The following is an 18320-nucleotide window of genomic DNA, read 5'->3' as shown; positions in this document are numbered from 1 at the left end:
AGAGTATCTATTGTGGTAGTTTTTACTAAGTCAAAGTTTATCATTGGTTTCATCTCACCAACTGAAAAACTGAAGAAGTAGTAATTGCTTTGTACGTGAACAGTCCAATATTTCAGAAGCAAGTATCGTATTTTAGGCTTAAATAATAAGGTTTTTTTCCTCCTAGATTTAAATATGGCATCTGTGCTTCCTTTCCGATTATCCTAATACCCTATATGACAATATTTTCTTGACTTATTGAATTTATCTTTGCTTTATCTTGTCTCGAAAAACAATTAAAATAATACTGTAAAAAGACTAATGTGAAGCTAATTTTTATACTGAAGAAGGTGACAGAAGGTTAGTATATAAAAACTGCAAACATAATACCCTAGCACTTAATATTTCAGGTTTCTATATATTCTTTTGGATCATTCTGCCTCCCAAAAAATCAGCTAGGAGTCACAGAACATGTAGGATTCTGTGTTTTGTCTTCTTTTGTCTCCAAAGCAGAGTCTAGCCTTCTGTTTTTAAACTCCCTTATACAGTTCTTAGACTTACACACACACACAAATACCTTCAGCAAAATTACATTGCCTAAATATTAATTCTTGGGAAAATATTTTTGATTTGCAGATGTTGTGAGAAATCCGCAAGAATATTTGCATTCCTTGGCACACAACTGAAGTGTTCCTTTATTTAGTCTTCTACTAATACCATATTATGAAACTGAACTGAATGTCTAGGCTTAAGAAAGATGTGAAACTAAATTAGGCAACATGTTGCAATCACTAGTTGCCATAAAATGTTCTCTGCTGCAAGTAGGCATTGGAGCCATAAAAGACTTGCAGCTGTTCGGCACTTTTAAAAAATCCAATTACTACTTTAAAAATGTAAACATGAATCTGAGTATCATTTAGACACAGCTCAGAAAAGTACCGCTATCAGGTAATTCTGTAACACTCTAGTCTAGAAAGAGCACAACACTTTTACAGAAAGTTTCCTAAGAGCGCCACACAAAAGTTCACCTTGTAAGGACATTCCTAAATAGCCTCTAATTGCAGATCAAAACGAGCCTAAACGGAGCAGCAGCTGTTCTAAATATGGTATGTGAAGTCCTGCACACGTTGGTTTGAAAGAACATTCCTACTTAGATAACACAGAAGTAGGGCAAAAGCAGTTGTGAGTGCCTATGAAGCTGTGTCAGGGGAAGTTCTGATTGGACATAATGGAAAAGGTTCTTCACTAAGAGGGTGGTCAGTCACTGGAACAGACTCCCCGGGGAGGTGGTCATGGCACCAAGCATGTCAAGAGTTCCAGAAGCATCTGGATGACACTCTTAGTCATATGGGTTAGTTTTACGTAGTCCTGTGAGGAGCAAGGGGTTGGACTTGATGATGGGTCCCTTCCAATCTGAGATATTCTATGAGTGCAATTCAAGCTACTTAGCAATCCAAGGAGAAAAAAAAAAATTAAAATCTGCCCCTTTCCTTACAGCAGATTCATTGCTGTTGCCAAGTCAAATCACAGATTTTTCAAAGCAAGTAATCTTTTAAGTCTGCTTTTTCACACCTATCAACTCCACAAGCTGCACACGTCCTCCTTGACATTTCAAAATTACACTGGTTTTGCTTCACTATCTGAGCCCAAATTAGATAAGTTAAATAACCAAGTTCAAGGATATAATTTTACCAAACCCACTGTAAAAATTAAAAAAAGAAAAAGGAAGTTACCAAAATTATTATTTCATACTAATAAAACAGGTTTATGAAAGGGAAGGTTTACCTAGATCTTATTCTGTACCTGCAAAAATCAGATACCTCAACATAAATTACACAGAAATAACTAGATATGAAAAAAGATGTGAAAAATTGACATATGGTGCAAAAAAAAATCTTTTCTTTTGATTAGTTTTTGTGCTCAGGAAATCAGAATTTTCTTTAAAGCCTTCCAGTCAGATCCATGTCTGTGCTGGACAGGTTGTGGGACAGCTGCATTAGGCCCTAACACACTAGTACAGAAATACTGATGATGAAATTTTAATTAAAGGAAATAGATAAATGTAAAATGAAAGCTATGAAGATTTAGAGCCCCCATCTTTTGATACTCAAACTGCCCCAAGAAGACAGTTTGTAAAATGGCCAGTGAGCAGGTGCTTCCCACAGCAGCCAATGCCACTACTGCCTACAGGGTCTTGACAGGTTTTCATACCTCTGAAGGTGAGGTCAAGCCTCTACCTCTTACCTTGGGTTCTGATGGGAGTACGTATCTTGTGGCATAGTCTGACCTTGTGCCCACATCAGCCCTTACACAGCTAGGACCTGCATAAAAGCTAAATTCTCATTAGAGTCACTCCGTTCCTTCTGTTCACATCAAGTAAGTTACTTGTGATTAAGAGTCCAGATGTGCTCTGCCACACGCAGACTCATGCAAAAATAGGAAGTATGCCAAAATGTTAGCCCTTCCTTGTCATTCAGCCTTACTACCAGTCTTTCCATTCTTCTGTCCCAAACTACTTGAGGTCACCAATGACCCACTGTGTAACATTCAAGCAGACTGCTTTACCTGTTCATTACACACTGTGGAGTCAGGGTTGAAATAGAGGATGCTAATTCTTATGAGTTATGCACATACACAACTCCATGAAACAGTGAAACAACTGTAATATTTAAACATGTTTCCACTTCTATCATAAATCTAAGGCTCTATACAAAGTTATACGTTGTAGAAAATATTAGCACTCTCACAACAGTTATCTCTGAAAATAAGTGATATCAGACCTTTTGTAATTCTCTGAAACACATTTCCTGCTCCTAAAGATATTACCCAATACTTTTGTTTGGGGAAACTCTTTGGAGATGTTAAAAAAAAAAATAAAAGGGTAAGGGGGGAGTATGCCTGCTACATATCGGTGTGGCAAACCCATGAAAACATAGAGTCATAATAATGCAACTTAATGCTACTAAAAGTTATGAATTTTGTGTATAAGCTTTAATTTTGCCTCTAGAGTATGGCATGGTACTAACTTCCAGTGGACCCAGGAGAGATCACAAAGACCAGACAGAGGATCTGTTCTCTAAGAGGATAATAATTTGCTTCTCTGCGTATGTCTGATGCATTGGAGGGATGGGAAAATGAGGACAAGACAGACAAAAAAAAGGGAGGCCAGTGTCTTCCCTTAGAGCAGTCATTTAGTTACAGATTTACTCACAGAACTGGAGTATCATCAATGACACAGATTTCTAATTGTAACATAGATAATGACAGCTGTGTGTCAGTCCTCCTTACCTACTAACTCCTCTTCACAGCTGGGCTAAGACTTCTCAGGATCACCTTGCTAAATAGCATAAGGCATCTGTGAAAACATGCACAGGACATAGGCTACTGACAAGGATCACAGTACTTTTTGGAGGAAGACTAGAACACCATCCACAGTTCAGCAAAAAAAATCAGAACGCTTTGGTATGGAGGGGATCTTACAGATCACCTAGTTCCGAGCCCCCTGCCATGGGCAGGGGCATCTTCCACTAGACCAGGTTGCTTCCTAATATCTGATTAAATCTACCCTCTTTCAGTTTACTCATTCGCCCTTGTCCTGTCGCTACATGCCCTTGTAAGAAGTCCCTCTCCAGCTGTCTGGTAGGCCCCTTTAGGTACTGGAAGGCAGCTACAAGGTCTGCCTGGAGCCTTCTCTTCTCTGGGCTGAACAATCCCAAATCTCTCAACCTGCCTTCATAGGAGAGGTGCTGCAGCCCTCTGATCATCTTCGTGGCCCTCTGGACTCGCTCCAACAGATCCATGTCCTTCTCATGTTGGGGTCTCCAGTGCTGAATTTTCCTTCTAATAATATAATTTTGAAGAAAGCAGCAGCCTGTATGCAATGACATTATCAAATCACCTCAGCCTTTTTTTTTTTTTTTGATTGGTTTTGGGGGTAAGGTGTGTCAATTAGCATCTAGGAGTATCTCAACTATCCATAAAAATATACAATTATTTGATTCCAGCAAAGAAAAAAATTAATTTCTGAGTAACTGCCCTCTCCACTTATTTTTCTTCCTTTCCTATCCTACGTACTATTAATGTTATTTTGGGCCTAGCTTATTATTTGTAGCAGGACCAGTCAGATACTACAGTCAAAAACAAGGCCCCGTTGCAATAGGCACTGACACAAATACAAGCAGTTGATCTCTCCTCCAACTAACTTACAAACTTTAAGTACAAAACATTGTAGATAAGATGGACAGAGTGAGCAGAAGGTGATATTATGGTTGATTTAACAAGCAATGAACACAACTATATTTTGTTCTGCATGGAAAGAACATATTCAAGGACATTAATTAATATCTTATGGTCTTTGGCAGTCCTATCTTTCTAATTAATAATCAAAGTTAAATTTCCAAAGGACACCATACTGTAAACATGCACTTTCTAAATTCTGTGCTTCTGTATTAGGTCACCCTGCAGCAAGTAATTCTCAAAATAAAAGCACTTTGGAAATGTGTTCTTTAACAGCTCCTTGCTAGTAGTCACCATAAAGAAACTAAAAACTATTTCATTTGGAGAAGGAAATGTCTGCTTCCTTTCCCAAAGGAGGCCTTTTTCTCTAGTTTGTGTTGGTATCTGTTAATTACAAAAATCCAGAAAACAATTTTAAATGCCATCATCTTTTAAAAACTACTTTGAAGAAAGTTACTTTGTAGTAACTTTGTATAACATAGATAAATCCTGCTTTTCAATATTAAAAATAATTTTAAAAACCAGATGAAAACCAAAATACCTTCCATGACAAGTTACTACGTCCACTAAAATATTAGGACTTACCAAGTATCAGACAAAGTTAAATACCATTGAGCTAAAGCTCTTTCATTTCTCTTACGGCCTTTTCCTTCTCATATTCCTTCCCAACTGGTAATTTCTAAACACTTGTACCTTCTTTGTTTGTCAGTTTGAATCTCTTATTCTGCTTTTCCCACTCTGAAGAGCAACTCTCAACCATCAGTTGATATGCCAAAGATTAAATTGCTTTGCTGTTTGTTGTAGCCTTTTATTTCCTCCCATTTGATTAGAAAAACTTAATTAGTGCTAATTAAGTACTTTGAAGCTTGGGTGACAGTTTTCATAGAATTGCACATTTCTGCTAATACTTCAACAAGAGGAAAATTCAAGGACAAAAACACTAGACAGCACACTGAGAAGTAAACTGAAAGAGGAAAAAAAAAAATATGTATTTTTTACCCTAACCGAGAACATGGGTACATCTGAAGTCTGAGGCAGTTTATACTTTGCAGCAGATGTATCCTTAAGCAGCTCTGCCCCTGCTCTGAATTTGCTGTTGCTTTATAGCCTGAACTTAAACACAACTGACTCGTGTAAGTGGAAAGCAGTTCTATGGGTGTTGCACATTTAGCTTGGTATTATTATTGTCATCTTTAACATACCACTGTCCTCAGGTCCAGCTGGGCTATCCTAAATCCGGCACTGCATTAAAGAAGAGAAGAGGAGCCAAAATGGGTTTCTATCCTACTTCAGTACCTTTCAGTTATTAGCTTAGCCCTTTAGCGGGTGATCAAGTAAATGGCTGAAACTAAAATAGCAAATACAAGGCCATAAACTAAAACAATCCTGAGGCTACTTTAAATAGCTGTGATCTCTGAGAAGGAGCTACACCATCTCAGCTGCCTACAAATTAGCACAAACAAGAAATAATTTGCCCTAATGACTTCTTCACTTCAACTGGTTGCTGAATAGAAAGCTCATTATCCAGGCTTCAGCTATCCGCTTCAGCCAATCTTAAGGCTAAATTTTACAGTCGTCGTGGACCAAAGCAGACCTTCCTTATTAGGTGGTCTCTCCTACATATTTCATCAGATGATGAATAGGTTATCCAACTCGAGAGAATTCATACTAAATAAAGCTACTATATGCACTTTTAAAGTTCACTTAATTCTGGATTTCTCTTCCCTGTCCTGAACTCTAGACCTGTAATTTCAAGTGAACAAATCCCTAAAGACATCAATGAAAATATCTATTACAAAGCAATAATTCTTTTGAAATAGGGATAAGGTGTTTGTGATGGAGCTAAATTCATTTTCAATCTAATTCACATACTTTAAGCACAGGTTTGAAGAATGCTGAGCCTAAAGAAAATTAGCCTGCAAACTTCAGTCTGTGAATAATGATGCAAACCCAACAAAGCTAGTTATTCTTTTTACACTCTATGCAGCAACGAGAATAAAAAGGAGGTCCATCGCATACTTTACCAGATTCTATGTTACAGAGTCCTCTGTTACATAGAACTTTGGCCCAACTGAAGCTTTAATTCTATCTAAACAGACTCTTAATGCAGGTTGGGAAGTGAATGATCAACCTTATCTAAGCACATTTAATCGCTACATGTAGAATTGTGTCATACACTTCCTATTATGTGAAGAACAGGAATTCTCCACAGGAACTCAAAGTTTTCATAATATTCTGTGGCTCATAAATACATTTTGACAAATTCCAGTTCTGTAATGTTTAGCATTCATCTTTGTAATATTTATTGATGATAAAAAAATCTAATGTATTTTCTCCTTAGCTCATAATTTTCCGCAGTAACTACATCTTAGCAATGGTTTGATGAAACTAAAGATCCTGCTCTTATTAATCCCTATCTTTCCTTACAAATAATCTCAGTTATATTTTCATTTCTTTGAAAATTAACACCAGCTGTCCATATTCATCTTTAACATGAACAGGATACGCAGGCTTACAACACAGAAGAACAGATTACTTCATACTACTACACAACTGCTTAAAAATATATTTACATGTCAGCAAAATTACTGTTTTTTCATAAAAAGAGAAAAATTGATTGGGAGGATGTCCTATGGCTTGTTGGGAACTTCTATGTTCTCTATGTTTTACATCGGTTTTTCCTATGTATGGAGAATTTACATTACTGTATTCTCCCTTCCCCTTGTTTAAATAACTTTATATCTCACTTGTAAAAGAAGTAGCCATTTCATTCAAGGAGGCTATTGAAACACTATTATTATGAAGACATTCATCACTTATTTTCCATTGAAAAAAAAATCATGTTAATGCTTGATTATGCAAGTTTAATTTTGGAAAGTACTAATCCTAGAGCAAGTAAACCTTGATAAATATATATATTAAAAAAAAAAAAATTGGGAGAACTGTCCATTACTGAAGGGCAGGCTTTATACTGCTGTGTCGGTATCCGGATCTTAAGTTCAGAAACTGCACTTGGAGCTGTGCTGTCTGCTCCAGAAGTACCAAACAGCATTATAATGTTTTCCCAAATTTGCTTTTTTGGAGCCATTTGGAAGGCAATTTTGTTATTTGATAAGATGTCCATCACTAAATTTGCCTAAACACATGTACAGACACCCCTCCCAAACACTCACACAGACACACACACGCATAAACATTGATTTTACAAGTCTCCTTTTCTTTAAGCAAGTAGTTACAACACTGGAAATATTTGTTCACTGTGTTCACTGATTATTTTTAAATGATTTGTCACCACTCTGCTACTTAAAGGAGATGGTTATTTCACTCTTCTGAGACGTGAACTATGTTCAAAAGCAGCTAGATGAGGATGGTGGTGTGATATAAATTCCAATAGAAAAATGCATTGTCCATCCATATAGCCGTCCACCCTGAGAAACTTCCACTGACAAATTCTTGCTATTTTTCATCAGTCATGGAGTTCCCATCAATAAATAGAAGGTCAGTGCAACAATGAGGAGCAAGCAGAATGGAGACGAGAAGGTCTGATAGGCAGCTGATGGCATGAAAATATCTTCATACTTGTAAATACTGACAACACGCTCTGATACAGGTGGTGAGTCTATATCATGACGAGTTATAGAACCTTTAACAGGTAGAGGGCAGAAAGAAATTATGTCAGATGCATTTTTTCTATAACTCTACCAAAGAAACAGGTAGACAGCCAAACAATTTTCAAGCCTACAGGAGCATGCAATATGACACCGTCAATGAATAGGGTCATTTCTCTTTCTCTGCTTTTTGAAATTAAACTTCTGAATAAAACAACTTAAATTCATATAAACAATAAACATCCTTCAAAGGAATTCAGAACTTCTAGTTATGAAGTTCTTCTAAATTTAGCTTTGGGGAGTAGGGGTAATAACTATATTGCCAAGAGAACACAACAGGTAGGACTCTGTTATTTATCTTTTCTTTCTTTTTATCTGTTTTCAAGCTTCATGGTGCCAGAATTTTAGTTCATTTTAAAAAAGAGATTCCAGTAAGAATAATGTAATTGAAAGACATTTATCAATTTTGACACCTCTGTTTTGTCAGTAACACAGATATCAACTTACCCTGAATTGCTGGGCCCCAAGCAAACAGATAGTACCAACTCAAGTGCAGATCTACGATGGTTTCCTCTCGGGGAACATATACAGGACGCTTGAATCGACATGTTACACGATTGTTTTCAAAAACCCCTTCTTCATCTCTAGCAGGATTTCTCTGGATTTCTTTAGCCCACTGACCGACATTGTAGAAGTGCTGTATTCGGACTCTTCCATTATCATCATGAACACAAGCCATGACATCATCTCCTCCCTACACGGTAAAAAATATTGGTAGAAGGAAAAGAAAAGCATTTCCCACATGTATATAATTTTAATCGTCAAAAACCAATCAAGACCTAGGGCTCTCATTCTTTCTCTCTAACTTATATATACACATATATTTGTTTCCCTAACCATGTGTCTTCAATCAGATTGAAAAGCACAAAGTAGACAGTAATATTTACTTAGCCTTACTATCTCTGAACCCTCTTTTGGATCTTTCTAAGAGTTATTTTATCTATTAGATATAACATATTTATAAGATACGATATCAACCTGACATCACATAATTAATTGAGTAGCAGAAGGCTGTTTTCTTTCATAATTCGTGAAGTTCTGGGATCCTGCTTCATAAAAACTAGCAGTTTTGAATACTTGACATGTACCAAATCCATTGCATCAGATCATGAACAGAAAACCAATATAAATTAGTATAACAGAGGAGATTAATCTACCAAATATGGGAAAATAACAGAATAAATCACAGCCTGTCTTTTCTAATCTCTTCCCATGTTCACTTAAGGGACCATCACTTCTATATCTCTTAAGAGAAAATGAAAAATGATCAGCATGTACTAACAGAACACAGAATACCAAAAGATACAAGAAAAAAAGTAACAGTATGTGCTTCTTCACATAGCATAAACAGCCACCAAGCATTACAATCAAGCAAAGAAACAACGGACAGAAGGAAGTGTGAGACAATTGCTTGTAAAGGTGACTTGTAGAAATATTAAACCAGTTGCTAGAACAGTTCAGTTACTCAAGGTCACTATCAAAGTGGTAGAGCACTGTATCACTCAGGAATTAGCATTAATTTTAGGGGCATTCTCTCACAGAAGCCTTAGTATCAAGAGCCATTAAAACACTGTCCAAGTTGGACAAATGGCATTTTACTGAGCAGCACTGCCACAGGTATCAGTGCCATATTAAATGCAGGCCCTACTTCTCCAATACTCACCTTTCTGATATGTCATGCTGATGATAGACACGATGCTTACTAGCATGATCATCTCTCAGTTCTTTGTTATAGGGAAAGGAAAGAAAAAGGGTGTGTTTCAGCTCTCTAAGAACATTGCTATCTAGATTTGTAAAAGATGTGCCAAAAGTGAGGAAAAGGGGGACAACTACGTAAAACAAGCTTGAATAGTTTGTGCATCTTGGTGCTGCTGCAAGCAACCTTTCCAGCTTCTGTCTTGAGCCTATCCTTGCTCTCCATAACTTATTTTCCAAGTTTAGTTTTTGTATCTCTGAGTAGAAATCTCTCATTCTTAAGTACCATGAGGCAAAAATAAAGCTGGTTTTGCACAGAGGGAAAAAATAAAAAGGAAAGTAAAAAGCATTCTGAATCTCAATTAACAAAATGATATTACAAAATCCTGCCTAGGCACAAAAGCCTGCAAGTGGAAAAGCATAATGTTATTTAAGACAAAGAATAGGTCACAGGACTTTGGGGAAAAAAAAAAATATATTGAGGACACAAAATAGTTTTTTTTTCCCCTGAACTCTTGTAGCTATCCAGGCCATACCATTTTGATTAGGGCCTCCAAAGCACAGCTCACTTCTCACAGCTAAGCTGTTTTGACCCAGAGTCATTTTACCATTAGAGCATGTGCATCCCAGGACACCAAAACATCCTGGAAGTTATGAGAAAGGATGAAGTCAGCAGGAGAACAAGAGAGGAAGACAGATGCTAGCTGGTTTAGTCCAGCTGACTGGTGGGCATTAGATCACATACGCAGCAAATTTGGAAGCAAAACTTTACACTTTGGACTTCATTCTTCTTAGAATAAGCTGAGACTTAATATGCTGCTTGGTGTGCCTGGGACAAAAGGTAACATCTGCTTTTCAAGTGGCTGATGAGATGCAGGCAATGGGACCCTGAGGTCTACTGCAGGTAGATCAGAGTTACAAACTGGTAACACCATCTCTGATAGCTTGGAGCCAAATAATTAAAGGTGCTGAGCTGCTTTGAAAACCCTGTTGAGTACTTGTATTTCCAGGCATCTAAACTAGTCCCAAAATTTGGCTGTAAAACTGTTTCTCACCACACTGAAAACATGAACTGTTTCTTGTCACGTGAACTGTTCTGTATGACACAAAACACTTCTGTATTTACAGTGTCATGTTAAAACATATATAGTAATGATGAAAAGCACTTACCCTCACATTTTCTTTCTATTACTCATTTTGGTTCTGATAAAAACACTGTTAAGTCAGCATGAGTTTCTTCATTCCTGTTTGTGGGTCCTAGCCCAGGACGTCCAAATTCTGTATTTTTTCAGACTACTGCTCAGAACTGTACAAGAAATAGTCCTGTCCTTTGATGGGGAATTTAGGAGATAGGCTCAGTATTGGTTTATATTCTCAGGAGTGTTTCTGTGTATGAACACCTACATTACGAACTGCATTTTAATCCTGAACATTTTACCCAGGCTCACAGACAAAACATCTTTGCCTAAGTTGTCTGTTGCTCAGGTTTTTTGAAGGTCACACACTACATGCTCCTGTATTGCTCATTGAGACACAATGAAACATGAAGCTTTTGAATGAAGAAATACAGGAATAAGCATAAACTGAAACCAAATAAAATCCAGGAGAGATGGAAGAAGAAATTTTAACAAGACTGCTTTCTGAAATATGCATGTTTAAATAAGCAGGAGTAACTTTGTCACACATTTGTGGCTTCCCTGAACAACAAATACACAGGTATGAAAGAAACAAAAAGACTTCCAAAATTTAACAGCCAAAGTCATATTTATATTGCTGAAAGTCAACTGATTTACTGAAGACTAAAATAAGTTGCTGTTTAGTTTCTGATGTGCCTTTTGTCCAAGTAACACTGCTATAAAGTGCAACAGGACATTCTCATGTGAATTGGCTTATCCCTGAGGGCTTTTCTAATAAAAAGACAAAAACCTAATAACATTCAGAGCTGAACCAAATTACTCCTGTAATTCTCAGAGAAGAAGGGAGAGGACACGTTAGGAAGGATGAGGCAGTTTTCTGGGAGGCAGTAGGCCTGGCTTCTGCTCTCAGGGTAGCTACCAAATGGTGCTTCCTTTTCAGCAGGTCAGTTTTCCCTTATATGCTCCATTTCTCACAGACCTAATATAAACCATTTATAGCCTAGCACGTAAAAGTGTGCACACTGTCAACACGAATAACTGTATGAGTCTTACCATTTTCTTGTCTGAGGAAAATCCCACTGCCACCCAGCCATCAGTATCAGCACTCAACTCAAATTCAACATCAGCTCCTATTCTACGGTAACTCAGAAAGTAGTCACAAGTCTCCGCATTGCATCCAGGTTTACCATACCTAAATGGAATTGGAAATGTATGTAAAATTTTTCCTTGCAATTTTCCACTATGGAATTTAATTACATCTTTGCAAGAAAAAACTGAAAGACTGAATTTTGGTATAATGCAGTAAAACATATTATATTATGCTATACACAAAGTACCATTACTTAAGTGTTCACAATTATTACTCTTTCTGTGTAAGAATGTATGGTATTTGAGCAGTACAGCAACCAATTAACTACACACAGTATTACTCTTGACATTGCTAGCCCTAGTTTTGTAAGTACTTCATGAAAATATAAGAGACATGAAATAACTGTAGTTCCATAACATAGGTCCATAACATAGGTCCATAACTGTAGGTTCATAACTAAAATGTATATCCTTAAATAATCTGGTTTCCTCAGATAGTATAGACCATAACTACAAAGCATGTTCTTAAATAATGAAGTTATTAAAATGAATATGGAACATTTACCAAAGTCTCCAATGCAATCAGTCAGCATTTGCAAACATAAAGGTATCTGCAGTCTTAGACTGACCTGAAGCAACCCTTGGTTTTTCCACAGTCATCCACTCTGATTTTTGCAAATGGATCCACAGGAGGAGCAGTTGGGAAGGGGTAACCTGTATAATCAGAATATACCATTACTAAATAAAATACAAGGAATAAAAAGTGGTAATACTAAAGAGAAAGGGTTTCAGTTTACTTTGCTGATAACTAAGCTGTTCAGATGAGGGACTACTTTGTCACATACACAACCCCTTGCTCAGGTGGTCCTGGATTCAGGTACCAAAGTAACACTGATAACTGAAAACAAAAATTTTCTCAGGTTTCCTACGTTCATCGAGAAGGGAGAAGCATGGCTTTGCTACACGAAGGGCAAAAGTTAACTTAAGGCAGCAGGAACATGGAGTAGTACAGTCACTTAACAATTAGGGATCTCCACTCAGCTACCCTTTTGTGCACTCTCAGTCCGCTCAGGAAATCCATAAGGGAACTAAATCTGACTCCTTAGCCAGAAATGACAGTATTAAGTATAAATGCAGGGCACCAGGTTCAGAGCTGTAGGAATGGATACCATAAGGACCTTGTAATACATCCTCCATTAAGAAGTGAAATAAAACACACATTGCAATAAAAGGTGAAAAAAACCCAGGGAATTGCCCCTAGTTATAAGCTTCAATCACTTGTGAAAGAAGACCCAGAAAGGCTGGAAATGAGAGTTATGATTCCAAGCAATCCCTGTCTGCTGTATAATAACCCCAAAGAGAAAGTGCAGACGTTTGCAACAGACTTCTGTCTTGGCCGGTAGAAGTCTGTGTCTGTCGCATGAACACAGACATTTTAATAGGACATTCTCTTACTTAGCCAACTGAAAACCAAAGTGCTAGTTATGAAACCAGAAAGTCCACTGGAAGTGCTTCATCAAATAGGAAACAAACACTGTGAACAGTTACGGCATCTGCAAACAAGCGTTTAACCTGCACAGCTTTAGGCATTTGGGAGCCATTGATCTGCTTTCCTAGATTTCTGAGAATGCCGCGTTGTAAACTGCAAATTAGAGCCTCCATTATCTGTATCAGGGGCCTGGGTAAATCACCCAAATTAAACGCATTAAGTTGGCCAAATTTCACAGCAGCTGGCAGCGGAGCACCACTGGAAGCCTGGTCACAGGACATCCTATCTTCTCTCTTCCTCCCTTTTTTCCAAATGCATCAAACAACTGCTTTTCAATGCAGCCTAGCCACAAATTCAGAGTTTTAACATTCTGCCATTTGTAAATTCAAAAAACCACCCCAAAATCCGCGACTACCGTGCTGCTTACTACTTGGGGCATCACGCGACACTGCGAGACCCACAAACACCAGGACTCCTCTTAAGTGCGCGGTCCGGACGGCTGTTCGCCAGGGGCTTTGCACCTCGGAAGGCGAACCCCCGCCGGCCGGCCGCGCTCAGCGGGACGAGGACGGAGCCGGGACCCCCGGTCCCCTGCCGGGCTCCTGCCGCCCCCCGCGGCCCCCGGCCCTGCCGCCAGAGCGGGCTGCCCGGCCCCCGCCTGGGGGAGACGCCCGGGCCCCGGGGTGCCGCCGCGCCGCGGCCCGGAGGGAGACAGGCGCCAGCCCTGCGGGGGTCCGGTCGTCGGGCAGGGCACCCGGGGCTCCCCCCGCGCCCGCGCCCGGGCCCCGAGCGGCACGGCTGGAGGCCGGCAGGGCCAGAGGCCGCCCTGGCGGCGGCGGCGGGCGGAAGATGGCGGCGGGCGCTGGCCTTCGTGCTGAACGCCAACGCCGCCGCCAACGCCGCCGCCGCTCGCCCGCCGGGCCGCCACCAGCCGCCCGGCCCGGCCCGGCCCGGCCCGGCCTCCCCCCCTCCCTCCCCGCGCCGGGCTCGCCCCGCCGGCCGCCGCGCCCCGCCTGGCCCCGGCCGCCGCACCCTCCTCGGAGAGGTAGCGCAGGTCGTAGAACTCGCTGGCAAAGGTGCCGTACGAGGAGTCGTGGTGAGGCCGCGCCGCCTCCTCGCCGTGCTCCCCGCCGCCCGCCTCCCGCCGCCCGCCGCCCTCCTCCGCCGGGCTGGCGGCGGAGCCGGCCAGGAGCAGCAGCAGCAGGAGCCGCCGCCAAGCGCCGCGGCTCCGCACCGCCATGGCGGCGGCGGCGGGGCGGGGAGGCGGCGGCGCCCGAGCGCGCCTCCTGCGCGGCCGCCCGCGGGCTCCTGCGCCGCCGCCGCCGCCGGCGGAACGGGGGAGGCGGAGGGGGGGAGCCGGCCCCGGGGCCGGGCGGTGCCGGAGGGACCGCGGCGGGGGGCAGGGGGGTGCCCGGGGGGAGAGGCGGGGGGGCGGTGTGAGCGCCGGGCCGTGCGGGCGAGCGGGGCGCCCCCGGCCCCAGCACACGCCCCGCGCTGCCGAGCCCCGCGGCGGGGCCGCGGCCGGAGCCGCGCTGTGGCCTTGGGCCGGCGGCCGCCCTCCCCTGCCCCCCGCCCGGCAGCGACCCCCGCTGGGACACCCCCTCCCGCAGGCCGAGGCGCGGCTGGGGGGCAGTGCCAGGCCGGTCCCGGCCGCCCCCCGGCCTCGATTCACCAGCACCTCTCAGCGTGTGCTTCAAGAGGACGTGATAAATCCCGCTCGGCAACTGCTGGGCGAACTTCTCTTATCTTTTTATTTTTAATGACTCCTGGGACAGGACTGAAGGCACAGCGCGACTTAACATTCGTTTCAGGTAAAACGCCACGCTGGGGAGCGTTTGCCATCTGAGCGCGCGCTCTTGCTTTGTATTTTTTGCAGTGGCACTGCAGCGGTACAAACGTGCTGAAAACCCGGCAGGACTGAGAGAGCCCAGCTCGAGCCCCCACGGTTTGCTTGGGCTCTCCTGAGTGTGGCTGGACGCGCAGCTAGGCGTTGAGGAGACCTTTGCGTTCTCGCTGTGCCGTGATGTCTCTGGGTTGATGGAGGAGCAATGACCGTTCATCACCCGCGTTCGCTAAAGTGGCTCTTTTCTCGGGTTTGGGTTGCTATCTTCTGTTTATAACTGTAATTTCTTTTTTGTTTTGTTATGCATGGTTACACTCCCTCCTCTGAGAGTCTGGAAGCAAAACACCAGCGGGGAGGGAGGGAAAGAGAAGAAGACGCAGCGGTTGGCAATATTCTGAGAATTAAAATAGCCTTCAGTTTAAATCTCTTTTTTTTTTTTAGTATCAGTGACTCAACCGACTTACTTTTTGATGGGCCACTGAGACTGCCCGAGACCTAGGCTGCATTAGGAAGAAGTTCATTCCCTTGGGCTGAGCCATTGCTTGTAATACCCGAGTGTGCTCAGCCACATCGAATGGAGGGCGTTAATTCATGTCTCCTGCTTTAGTCTGGTGGAGTAGCGTCCTATCTCACTGCAAACAGAGGACCAGCCACACAGAAGTAAAAAAGAAGTTGCAGAAGCAATTTCGATTGCATGCAAATTCAACATGTTCCATAGTATCGTGTGGAAAAACCTATGCGAGAGCAACACCAAGCTCAAGTGCAAAATAACGAGTCCCTTTTTCCCACCTCGCTGAGCTTGGCAAACTTGACCAAGTGGAAAACAGGCAAACAAATGGCAATAGAAAAACCCTTATAAATCAAGCTAACAGGAAAACAAGGCTGCAGCTTATTCTTTCTGGCAATAATACACTCTGATGAAGGCCTCCTGTCTCCTTTTTGAAATAGCTAGCTGAGGGTTGTGATGCCTGTGAAGAAGCATTTGCTGAGTGAGGGAACAGCTGTCAGCTGCATGCTGGTTTTTCTTCCCTGGAAATAGACTTTAGCACACTGCAATACAGGCAATGCTTCACAGTCATAGTAAACACTTAGGATATTTATCATGTATTGTTTGTACCTACATGACAGCTATCATTTTAAACCTGACAGCTAAGATAACTGTCTGCGATTACAGTGGAGCTGCACTGATTTCCTAAGGTGAAGAAGATACGGCTAAAAGACTGACCCTATTACAAGTGCCTCCCTCCTAGTAAATTGTTAAAAATTAAAATACTTTAGATGCATTTTTTTCCTTAGCAGAACCTCTTGTGTTTGCCTGAAGGTTGTACAAAAATGGATTGCTTATAAGAAGCAACATCTTATTGCTGCTGGTGGAGTGCTAATGAGTACCTGCAGTTTTCAGCAGACAGGAAGGTCTATGTGGCAACTAACAGCACTGCCTATGCAGCAGCAGTTCTGCAGGGAAGATCCTTATGGGACCAAGTAGTTGAGGCAGCCATCAAAAAAAGCATTAGCAGAAGTTGTCCAAACTGCAGTTGCATGAGCAGCATTAATCCTAAAATTTCTGAATGCTGTATTTCACAGCCTGTACATGCTGGTAGCACCTTTCTTAGGCGGGGTGTACACATGCCCTGTGGGAACCTTGGGTTGGAAGGCTTCAGCATCACCATCCTCTGAAAGCAGGAGTCTTCTTGCTTTTAGCGAATTAGAGATGTGGTCATTTCTACGACTTCTTGTGCAATTACCTCCTGCCTCAGGTGAATCCAGCAGTCAAATTCACTGCATGATTAATTGCCCTAGCTTGGGCAATTCTCTGGTGCTGGCACTCAGACTAGCAGTGTCTTACCAAAATTGAGACTGGGATTATCCCCAGCCATCCCTTGAACCCACCCTGCCTTCTCTTATCGCTCTGTTTGTTACTCAAAGTACACCTTTTAACTGGAGGCTCATGCTTTTCGGGGCACTTGGACTAGAAATGAAAGCTTCAGGAATAAGTAGTGGTTTGTATAACAGACAGGAAAGAAATCTTGTCTTGGAGTCTCTAATTGCAATATTCAGGAGTGGCTGCAGCTCCCATACTGGGGGGTAAGAGGGTAAAACCTCACTAGTCATTTAAGAGCATGGCCTGACTAATGAAGAGAGGAGTGGGGAAAGGCCAGTGATGCTGGCAGACCATTAGGCTACAGAAAGCCCTAATACAGCATTCTCTGTGCCCACTCTTCCTTAGGGACCATGCACAACAAACAAGTTTTGCCCCCACTGCTATGGCAAATTAGGCTGGATCCTGCTCAGTCTAGTTGCTTTTCTGCTTCTGTGCATGATTTGGAGGGTTTTCTCCATTTGCTAGTCCTCTTATAAGAGGCTCAGCTTCCTTACTCAGCTCTTGATAAGTTATTGCTATTCCCAGTTCACTCCAAAAAGCCAAAGCTGGTGAAGTTCATACTGCCCTGCCTCTTCCCAGCTACTCCCTCAGCATAGCCATGCCTCAGGAACAGCTCCATGAAGTTTAGTGCTCCTGGTTCTTTCCATCAAATCCATGTGTATTTAAAAAGCAGTATGTATCCACCAGTGTTGACTAACAAAACTCCTGAGACAGCAGTTTTTGTACAACAAATTGAACCAGAATTTTTAATTCATACGCAGTTTTCTCAAACTATTACTATAACATTGTTCAATACAGTGAATGTATCTACACTACCAGTAATTTATCTTGGTCTTTCCTGTATTAATCAACAATAAATGTTTTAGAAATAGAGAAATCACTTTGATTTAATTAATAGTCATTCATCTCATGCTCTACATGTGCCTATAGAAATATGCTTGCTGTGTTAGTTACTTAGACAAAGATATGTGAAAAAAATATGCTAGAAGTTTCTTGCAAGCAGAGCTTTTTCACAATGTACAAAACTGATTGACTCAGGAAAAAATGTCAAATGCCAATTCATTAAGAATATCTCCCGTAAGAAAAGTAAAAACTAAGTGATTGCCTTAGAAAAAACAAAACACTATGGAGGAAAAATATGTGTGCTATTTCTGAAAGCTTCTAAACAAAGAGATGAGTGAGCTTTTTAGAGGTATGGTACTGCTTCTGGTCTTCTGGAGAAAGGCAAGAAAATAGGAACTCTAAATATGTTATCGTCCAAACAAAAACTGCATTAGATCATTTGATATTTTTTTGCTTAGCC

At 41.6% G+C, this 18320-nt stretch overlaps 1 protein-coding gene across 1 annotated transcript; it reads right to left on the bottom strand.

The window, feature by feature from the left end:
- Nucleotides 1-4241: 4241 nt before the first annotated feature.
- On the bottom strand, nucleotides 4242-17844 carry FRRS1L (ferric chelate reductase 1 like). The gene is made up of 5 exons (XM_055800660.1): nucleotides 14325-17844; nucleotides 12433-12517; nucleotides 11768-11906; nucleotides 8331-8577; nucleotides 4242-7858 (listed from the first exon to the last, which is right to left on the bottom strand). Exons 1-5 carry the CDS (start codon nucleotides 14530-14532, stop codon nucleotides 7686-7688), a joined length of 852 nt encoding a protein of 283 aa, XP_055656635.1. The 5' UTR covers nucleotides 14533-17844; the 3' UTR covers nucleotides 4242-7685.
- Between the last annotated feature and the right edge of the window lie 476 nt (nucleotides 17845-18320).

The sequence above is a fragment of the Falco peregrinus genome, chromosome 3 (assembly GCF_023634155.1).
Source record: "Falco peregrinus isolate bFalPer1 chromosome 3, bFalPer1.pri, whole genome shotgun sequence".
NCBI lineage: Eukaryota > Metazoa > Chordata > Aves > Falconiformes > Falconidae > Falco > Falco peregrinus.
Note: the sequence above shows the minus strand (reverse complement) of the source record. Positions and strands in the feature narration are given on the sequence as shown.